We start from the raw sequence: 10,350 nt of genomic DNA, 5'->3' as shown, positions 1-10,350 counted from the left end.
CGTTTTTCGTCAACATCGGTTGCTTTGTTGCTTTACTAAATGCAGCCACACAGCGTCATATAGCAACTTCAGATCGTGGGGGCGCCCAAACTAAGTTAAGGTCAAGTTAGTTAGTTCGTTATTTAGGCTGTGCATTGCTATATCCCACAATATTAGCACCAAGCTAATTATCAACATGTAGAAATTAGTTCAACTAAATATGGATATTTGCTTCCCATCTATATTTGGTGAAATTGTAGTCGTGTACAATTTGAGTTGAATTCAAGTTTGAAAACCTTTAATTGTAACTTTTAAGATGGAAATGTGAAATAATACTTTTTTTGTCCCAGTCACAGAAAATCACATATTTTAATCCAAAAGTGCAAAACGGATCGAGAACTAATAATGATAATAATAATAGTTATATCGACATTTCAAAATGCTTCACAGCAAACTGGTATTTTTGGTAATTGGAGACAATAGCAGCCACAATCCAATCACGTCAGAAGCAACAGGTCGCCTTTACTTTGTTTGAAAACGAAGCGATTTAGTCTTACATTATTTAAAATGGCACTGTTGGTTGTCGGTGATGTCTAAAGATGTATCTTTGCAATCTTCAAACTCCAACCGCAGGATGAATTAGTTGAAGAAATGCTCAGTTTTTTTGTTGTTTTTTCTATATAAATACAGACTTGGTTTGGCTTGTATGGCGTTAACTGCCTGAGTGGTTTCAACGTGAAGTGTGGTAAAGGTTGAAAACAAGAGCACCGGACCACAGAGCTGAGTTTACCCCCAATAACAATAAAGTCGCCTTTGAGGTATTTCCACATTGTGCGTGACCTTCAGACCTAAAGTACTGAACAATCTAATTGTCCTCTGGCTACAATACTGCCCTTCAAATAGCTGCATTTCTACTGGATCTGCACAATTTGCATGATAGTTCGGTGTTCCAGGTCCAGCATTGGGCCTGCAAAACTATGAACTACTTGATTGTCTTTAAATAGTTTTCTTCCCTTTTCTATTTTCTTACGAGTAATAGAATATAATGTGAAAAAACAAATCATACTCACAAAGGCAAACCGAAAATATCAACGGGGGCTTTCCGACGTGTTTACCAGTGTTTTAACTCCGTTGATCTCCACCGAGAAGAGGGCCCTAAACTCTGCAGGCATGGCTGCCTTCGTGCAATAAAATGATTTGGGAGCAGAGGCTTGTTGCTGAATGCTTGCTGGACATCACCTAGACCGCAGACGGTCAAATCCAGTTGTTTTGGACTTGGCCATGCTAAATGTGCTCAGTGATTAATGCTCGCGATTGATTTAGCGTATGTTTTTGTGGCATCCATGATCAGCGTTCCTGCATTTTGCAGTAGCATACTGTGGGACGTTTAAACTGGTTTCGCCCACGTTCATCCGCAGTTTGTATTGAGCTGTAACAAATGAAAACGCAACCAGGATATATAAGGTTTCACCATTCTAACACAGAGCTCAAAGTTGAGTCCCACGTGGGCTTGTATCCATGCATGTGTAAAAGCAGTCGATTTGTGGTCTCGTTATTTCTTTTGTGGTGCCTGTGCCTGCTTGCCTGCTGCAGGCCAATGCAATTGTATCCGACGATGACTTCAAATATTTCCCTGTTGTGTATTTAAATCTCTTCCGACCATCGTGGTGCGCAGTGATTAATGAACCCTCAAAGGTATTTGCATAAAAAGTCACTTAATGAGTCGCTTGTGAATCACACAGGCTTGTGGTTTTGATTGTGCAGCGAAAGTGCATGCCCGGTGGCCTTGGTGCCATTTTCCTCAAGCTCCACTTTAATACATGAGGAGCTGAACTGCGTTTCCAACCGAACTGTTATAAAACACGTTATACTCCAAAGTGCGCACATTTGAGCGCGTGTGAATGTTATTACATGTCATTATACAATGACGATGGAGCTGTAAAGCTTTCAATTAAATATTCCAGCGGTGGTTCACAAATTAATTTTTCCTAGAGCTATAGGGCAAGAAGGCTGGAGAGGAGTTTCCTCTGCAGCCAGGGAGCCAATGGAGTCTCTGGTATGCGCTCACATGAGTTTCCCCGGACAGTTTTTAATGACTGATATTGATGTATGGTAATTCTTTAGCTGGATCACATGACACAATTACCTCAAGAATCGATCAAGATGTATTGCAGGTCTGCATACGTTTCCGATTTCCTCTCCCTGGCGGGGTCTTTCCACGCGCCTGTGGTGCTACAGATGGACAAAGTTTAACACAGCCAAGCTGCCAATTCCTCTCCTCTGTTGCAAAGAGGAAACGGGGAAGAAGAGATATGACGGAATACGATGATCGCAGCTGTGCGTCAAATATGTATTTACCGAGCTGTACTTATTACGTTTCGACGCCAGATTTTACATCAGTCTCCTCATTTTTACCGCAGACTACTTCGTGTCAGATTAATTTCCCCTATTCGCCCACCATTGCCCAAGTCCAACCTGTCCGAGAAATCGCGTTCAGGGATTATGGACTGGACCATCCCAGCAAATGGCACTACAGGGGCAATTACGCGTCTTACTACTCAACGGACGAGATAATGCATCGGGACTTGATCCAGTCCTCCAGCAGCAGGGCGGATGTGATATTCAAAAACGAGTCTTTGTACGGTCACCACGGTGGTACGAGCTCACCGTGCAATTTCTTCAACGGTGTCGGCCGAAATGGGGTTCTTCCCCAGGTCTTCGACCAGTTTTTGGACAGTCAAAACTCGGACAAGCCCAACGCGGAGCTCCCCAAACAAAAGACAGACTCTGCTGCTCCCACAGATGCTGCGAATAACAATCAGGCTTTAACCAAACTGGAGCAGGACAAAGCTGACCCGAGCGGGAGCGTCGACGAGGACTCATCCTCCAACTGCGGCGACAAGAACCAACAGAGTGAGTATATTTGCCTCTTTGTCTCGGATATAAGATGTGCAAGTTAAACAATAGGCTGTCTGAACTGCCGTGTGTCAACCACCGAGACCGTCCAGGGTTATGTGGCTCTTTATATGCCTGCAAAAGCTTTTATATCCCATTAAGATTTAGTTTACGGTTGTAAAGGTATTTACAATGGGAAACCGTTATGTAAACCATACTTTAAAGGTTGCCTTGTGTCTGATAACTAGACAGTGTGGCTGGAAGTGATTTGTATGGATACATTCAAGAAAATCGTTTTATTAAAGTTTATTACATTGGTTTGGTAATGTTATGCAGGTATTCAACTTTTATGGAATGCAATAGTGTACCATGCATATACTGTCCTATACAAATGAGTGCAGTTCATTTTAATGGAACATCTGCTGTTTTTGTTAATCTCATTGTGTGTATGTGCGTCAGCGAGGAGCCTTTGTGTCGAAATAATCAAATAAATGCAACCTTCAACCTGTTAACTGCATCACAGTCAACATTTTACAACTTGATCTTATATATTTTTTTTCCGTTTTCTTGTTGTTGTTGTGCAGCTTCATCAACCAAATCCAGGAAGAAGAGGTGTCCTTACACCAAATACCAGATCCGAGAACTTGAACGAGAGTTTTTCTTCAACGTGTACATTAACAAAGAGAAGCGGCTTCAGCTGTCCAGGATGTTAAACCTGTCCGATCGGCAGGTGAAGATTTGGTTTCAGAACAGGAGGATGAAAGAGAAAAAGCTGAACCGTGACCGTCTACAGTATTTCACTGGGAATCCTTTATTCTGATACCTGTAGTTGATGTACACACACACACACACACACACACACACACACACACACACACACACACACACACACGTACACACACACACGCACACGAGTACAACACGAGCTATACACACATGTTTTAAAGACTGGTCCCTTCGCCATATTTGAACCTTCATCATCTTGTTCAAACTGTTTTTTTAACACAAATCTAGCATTTGGAGGAAAAAAAAGCAACATGTCACATTTTCTTAATTTCTGCATTTATTTATTTGTGTTCATTTACTTTCGTGTTATTGGCAGCAAATATCCCAGCAAATAGCAATATGTGCTTTACATATTATTTATATCAAATGTATGTAGGCTTCTTCCTTGTGTAATGTCCATTTATAAGACGCATGTAATGCACGTAGTGGCGTGAAATAAAGTAGACATGACAAATGTTGTATCATAGTCACGAAACTTGCCACATGAACTTAATCAAGTCCACAAACATAACACGAGCAAAGGGGGATTTTTCTCGACATTCATCAATGGAGAAATTGAGCGCTTCCAGGCCTGTATGTCCCGTTATTTCCTCTGCTTTCAAACACTGGGTTGTTTACTAAACATTGAACCGTCTAGACAGAATAATAAACTAGCTGTAAATGTCTAAATAGGGGGCTATTGGACTTTGGTGTCCCAACCCCCAGACCACAGGAGCTCTGATGCTCTTTCCTGTCTCAAAGCTACACGTTTAGAGAATTTAAGAGATTTCTTCCTGCTCCTTTTGGCATCTCTGCACTTGTAAGTTGCTGGCTGGGATAAAATGGAGGATATTCTAAGAAGGACCGCTATATAACAGGATAAGTAATGTTTAACTTGATCTGCTTTTCTAGGATACTCATAAAGGCGAAATGTGGCTTTGACGCCTCTAAAATTGCTGCAAAGGGGAAAGATTTATAATTGTTGCCGAAAAAAGCGCGTTTCCATGCCGACTTAATGAAGGTGAAACGTGCCCATCTTTGTGCAGTTCCACTTGATCCCAGGCTGCTTTACCACAGCAGCGTATTGTATATCTGTTATTTTTGTAATCAAAAGAACGGAGTAAATAAACGTATTCATTCCACACAAGCAGTCACTTTGTGGATCATTCATGTGGTTATTTTCACTTATGCAGAAACAATCGCAACTCTTGTAAAAAATAGTTCGAGATGAATGTTTATTTCATTTGCGGTTCATCACATCTACGGTTATTTCCCAAAAAGGCTATAGAAAACTGGGGTTTCATTAAGCGTTTAATTGGGTTGTCATCATGTCCTACAGTGAAATTACCCTACCTACTGTGTAGATAGTCTCGGTGTATCCACATGAGGGCAGACTTGCAGCTTTGGTTGCAAGTGGAGACGCAGAATTCAGCCAAATTCATCATCTAACCTGCATGCAAATCATTCAGTGGAGGAATAATCCGTTAAACACAGCTTTTGTTTACATCTTAGTTTGAATTCTAACTGCATCCAGTGGCCCGAATTGTTTAGTGTTTTCAACCGATTGAAGGCCTGCATTTGTTGATTTGTTTTTTAACGTCCAAAAATCGCTTATTTTAGTGTATCACAACAGTGCAGGCTACAGATTACTTTAGAAAATAAACCCAGTTAATCTGACACAGTAATTATTTCAATCGGTGCCCAGTTTATCTGATGTGACTGTTGTGTCTCACAGACGGCAAGCACATTTAAGAGTCATGTTCAAGTGTTTTGAAAGGACAAATTAAATAAAAATACTTTAACTCCGTGTCTTTGTCACCTGCACCTTTTAAATACAGACTTAAGGCAGCACAACCTTATAGGCCATTGGAATCTGGCTCTACTCCAGATATTCTGGCATTGTGGGGGATTATTGATGTGCTTCATATTTCCTGTTGCAGCTGTATAACTGTTGTTATATTATTGTTTATCGTCTGGCTATTTGCTTTTAAAAATATAAGTGTTGCTGCAAAAAACTACAACGTTTTCGCCTGAACCTATAATAATGATAATGATGATAATGATGATAATGATAATAACCATATCAGTGTAATTTTTTAACGAAACCCTCAGGCTATACTTTTTAGTTCCATGTGCTGTACCGTTTTGTTTGAAATATAAGTGGATCAGTATTTGCCTGAGATTATTATTGCTTCTATTATTAATATTGTTATTATTATTATTACTACATAACCCGAGGTCCAGTTTGTTTTCCACTTTGACGGTTCTTGTGTAGCCTACATTTTTCTCCTATATGAATTGTTGATTGTACTTAAAGAATATACTCCATATTTGAGTAAAGTTTTTCTTTCAGCCCAGTGCGTCACATGAGACGCAAACCAGACCAACATTATCCTTAAAAAATTGCATTATTTGAAACATGGTTATGAAAACAAAAATGGTATAACTGAACGTGTACTGCACTTACTCAGTGATTCAATTTGGGTTAATGAGCCGTTGTTTTGACTGTGATCTCGAGATGATTTGCATACTATGTGCTTATTTACCACCAAATGTAAATATCGAAGAGCCTTGCAGACAGAACTACACCTCTCTAAAATGTGTAGGATTATTTAAAGCTTTTCACACGAATACCAAAGATATCATGATTTAAAGCTGCAGTCACTGCGTTTTCTTTATTTGCAAAAGACCTGTGGGTCGGTGATGTTTGTGGCTGGTGGATATTTTCATGTAATTGTTTTGTTTTTCCCCCCTGAGTTTAACAGGCACACTGTTGCAAACATTTACATTTGACTTCCTTGCAGACTAAAACAATGGAGCCCCGAGTTGAACAATCCCCAGGCTGTACACCACCAGGGTTTTATTTTGAACATCGGAAATACCTGTGAAAAAAATGAAATATATTGTGCTTAATAATCCGTGCAAATAATAAAGGACCAGTTTTCTATCCGTTATAAGTGGAATTTATTTGAAAGGTAAATCCTTGCAAGGTTATGAAGTCGACCTTCATGCACACAGAGCTTATGGAAGCTTATCAATTTAAATGTGTGGATGGGGAACACATTTTACCTTCCAGATTATTTATTTTGATGCTGCCATGTAGCAGGAAATCTAAATGGCCGTTGTCTTTACATTGAATAGTTTGGTGCTGTTATGTTCAAAAATATCAACAGGAAAAAAAACAATGCAAGAAATAAATGAAACCCCTTAAACCCTGAAATAATGAGAGCTTGACAGAGCAGAGTGTATGTTAACAACGTGTGTTTATTGTACTGTTATTTCTTATTTTAATTCAACGATATTCAAGACAGAAAATATATGCAAATATGTGGACTCTGTTGATATGAATGGTTGATTAAAAAAAGACATTCAATGGAGATGGTTAGATTCTTTTGGATGGTCTGCAGTTGTCCCCTATATATATATACGCGCTAAGCAGCATTTTACACACACACACACACACGCACACACACACACTCATGTCTCTTACACAAAGACACGCATATCCTTTGAAGCATTTAACTCATTGAACACATTTCATTGAGTTTCACATACATATGTTTTACGTGTTACATACGTAAGATCCACACGAAGGTGAACTACATCCGGATGTAACTCAAATAGTCTTTTTAGTTTTTAGTTTAAATGCGATTGTTTCAGTTTGCTTGAACAGCCTCATGTGAAGCCTGTAAACCAATTTCAAGTCCGTGTTGTAGGTGTCGCTGTTGACCACGTCTGCATCCGCAGTTCGAGTGTGTGTGTGTGTGTGTGTGTGTGTGTGTGTGTGTGTGTGTGTGTGTGTGTGTGTGTGCGTGCGTGCGTGTGTGTGCGTGCGTGCGTGCGTGCAGGGAGAGGAGGCTGCGTCTCAAGGCCATTTTCAAATCTCATTGGTGGGTTTGTCATGTGGTCGGGAGGCATCCTGACTTACGCGGAGATTGTTTTTCCTAGATATGTCATCTTACAAAGGACATCTCTCTCCTCTAAAGAACTTAACCCCCCAAAATGTCCTTTCCCAGTAGCTCTCCTGCGGCAAATACATTTTTAGTGGACTCTTTAATTGGTGCTTGCCGGTCGGACAGCTTTTACTCCAGCAGCAACATGTATATGCCGTCTGCCTCAGAAATGGGAACTTACGGAATGCAAACCTGTGGACTCCTGCCGTCTTTCGGCAAAAGAGGGGAGGTCAACCACCAAAATATGGGCATGAATGTCCACTCGTACATACCTCAAATAGATAACTGGACTGATCCGAATAGACCCTGCAGAATACAGCCTTCCAACCAGATGTCAAACTGTACATTTTCACAGAGCATAAAGGAAGAGAGTAACTGCTGCATGTACTCCGATAAGAGAGTACAAAAAGTCAGCTCGACAGAGCTCCCCGCATATTCTAACGTTATTTCCGAATCTTGTCCTGTCGATGGTCCCGAGATCCCGGTTCCGGGCTATTTCAGACTGAGTCAAACTTATGCGAATGGGAAACATCAGGAAAACTACTGCCACCAGCCGCCGAGTCCAAACCAAACACTGACGCAGCTCAGCCGGGTCACCCCGAAACCGCAGCCCTCATCGGCGCCTTCAAATTGTGCAGAAGTGGAAAAGAAAAGCGAGGACGTCCCGCAAAACCACGAGACCTCAAGGACACCGGTCCCCGTAGAAAGTCCGGATCCCCAGTCCAGCTCCGGGGACAAAAAGTGCAACATGGAAGCCTCTGTGTCCAGTCCGAAGCTGCAAGAGAAGGAAGGAAAAGGTGGGTTGGCTATAATGAAAGCTTTTATCTTGTGTCGCTGCAGTGCTGAGAAGGCTCCAGCATCATAAAACCAAGTATAAAACACAAACAACCCTAAAGTCGTAATGTTTAATGACAGTCTTTCTCAGGTTGCAGTAATGGGCAACAGAGAATGGTTTTACCATGCAGCATGTCTGTGTTCCTCTTTCTTTAGATATTTAAATAATGTGCATTAAAAAAAAACATTTCACTTTGTTGTCTTATATTTGGGCATGTTGCAGGCTTGCAGAACCTGAAATCATTGCCATATACTTCTTGCATGAATGCAAAATTGAATCATTGCAGGAGCTTCTAAAATTGGTGCATTTGCAGCAATTCAGGATAGTTTGTCTTTAGAACATGACACAATTAGTTTGATATTTTATTTCAGGTTGATAATTGTAAGAATGTAATCAAACATGTAAATACATTTGAAGCTTTGATAAAAAATAATAGTGTTTGATCATATGTCAAGCTGTGTAAAGATGTGTTTCCGGTGCACGGTTTGATCAGTTGGGGGTTGTTTAATTATATTTCTATTTCATTAGTGGTGTCTTGTACGTGACTAATAACATCCCCTGCATGGTATTTATTCTGGGAAAAAAATTCATATGTGTTATTTCCCTGAGGTAAAATCTAAAGCAGCAGGTGAGTTAGTCCAAGCTGAATCTCTGAAATACTGAAAGCTGTCAATGATTTTAATCTTTTTGCAGTCTGCGAGACCCCGACGAGCAACTGGTTAACTGCAAAAAGTGGGAGAAAGAAAAGATGTCCCTACACAAAGCACCAGACCTTGGAGTTGGAGAAGGAGTTTCTCTTCAATATGTATCTGACCCGAGAGCGCCGCCTAGAGATCAGCAGGGGCGTCAACCTGACCGACAGGCAGGTCAAGATCTGGTTTCAGAACCGCAGGATGAAACTGAAGAAAATGAACAGAGAAAACCGCATCCGTGAACTGACCTCAAATCTCACCTTTTCGTGAGCTTGCATGCATCGGTGGTTAGCTGCCTTTTTTTATTGTTTCTCACATTCAGTTTGATGCTTCCGCATTAGACGTTTATCTTCAATTTCAACGAAACTGTGACTGTATACGCCAATTCGTCGTGTATTTGTTTTATTTCATCACAGGGTAACACTTTTGGGTCTTAAATTATTGGAGAAGCATGTCTTCCCTTTAGCCAGTATAGACGTGGATGTTCTGTTGTGTTGCGTTTGGAGAAGAGTTCTTATTTTCAGTCATGAAAGCACATTCATTGTCGTGTCGTGCAACATTTGTTTTACAGTATAAGTGCAAGCCATTTGCCAGTGAAATGTTTCTATGGCGGAAAACAATGTTAATCTGTGAATTCATTGCATGTTTGTGCATGTATATTGCAATAAATTGTAAAATAATCTTGTTTTGTTTGTTCACGCTATCAAAGTCTGTTGTCTTCAATTACTTCAGGTACATTGCTATTTCACTGTAGAAATTCGGTGTTATCTGCATTGACGCAGGCATTAGTTTGCTTTAAAGTGCTTTGAAGAGGAAGAAAAAAAATAAACGAGCCAATTGCACTTTAGGCCTATTGCAAAAAAAGAAATTGTGTTCCAAAAATACCCCTAATGCGCTTGTAGTTTTACTAAACTCGAGCATAATTGTTTCACTGCATACGATGAACTTACTTCAAATATTTAGTTTGAGGGCTATACCAGCACACATACGGTTTTTAGTTGTTGTGATACAATAGTTTGCCTATTATCTCATGCTTTTAAAGGCATTCCAGCTCCCCGAAGGCAACCTGAAAACTAGACTAATTGTGAACTTAAGAACAAAAAAAACCAACACAAGATAACACAAAATGTCCCTTTCTGTGTACAACCAGTGCAGCAGAGCGACGCAAAGAGGCGGGGGTCGTGTAATAAAACAAACATGGTGCTTTGATTCTTAGTTCTGTTTGTGACTA

General features: G+C 40.4%; 2 protein-coding genes across 2 annotated transcripts; both read left to right on the top strand.

Annotated features, from left to right (window-relative positions):
- Positions 1–2,084: 2,084 nt before the first annotated feature.
- On the top strand, positions 2,085–6,591 carry hoxd11a (homeobox D11a; the record flags this gene model as incomplete). The annotated part of the gene is made up of 2 exons (XM_079277615.1): positions 2,085–2,892; positions 3,459–6,591. The coding sequence occupies 2 exons, from the start codon at positions 2,085–2,087 to the stop codon at positions 3,692–3,694; spliced, it is 1,044 nt and encodes a 347-aa protein (XP_079133741.1). The 3' UTR covers positions 3,695–6,591.
- Positions 6,592–7,458: 867 nt separating this feature from the next.
- On the top strand, positions 7,459–9,699 carry hoxd10a (homeobox D10a). Its single transcript, XM_079277388.1, has 2 exons — positions 7,459–8,389; positions 9,121–9,699. Exons 1-2 carry the CDS (start codon positions 7,642–7,644, stop codon positions 9,387–9,389), a joined length of 1,017 nt encoding a protein of 338 aa, XP_079133514.1. The 5' UTR covers positions 7,459–7,641; the 3' UTR covers positions 9,390–9,699.
- Positions 9,700–10,350: the final 651 nt, after the last annotated feature.

This window comes from Melanostigma gelatinosum, assembly GCF_949748355.1.
Source record: "Melanostigma gelatinosum genome assembly, chromosome: 10".
Lineage (NCBI taxonomy): Eukaryota > Metazoa > Chordata > Actinopteri > Perciformes > Zoarcidae > Melanostigma > Melanostigma gelatinosum.
The sequence above is the reverse complement of the archived record's forward strand: the minus strand, read 5'-3'. Positions and strand labels throughout refer to the sequence as shown.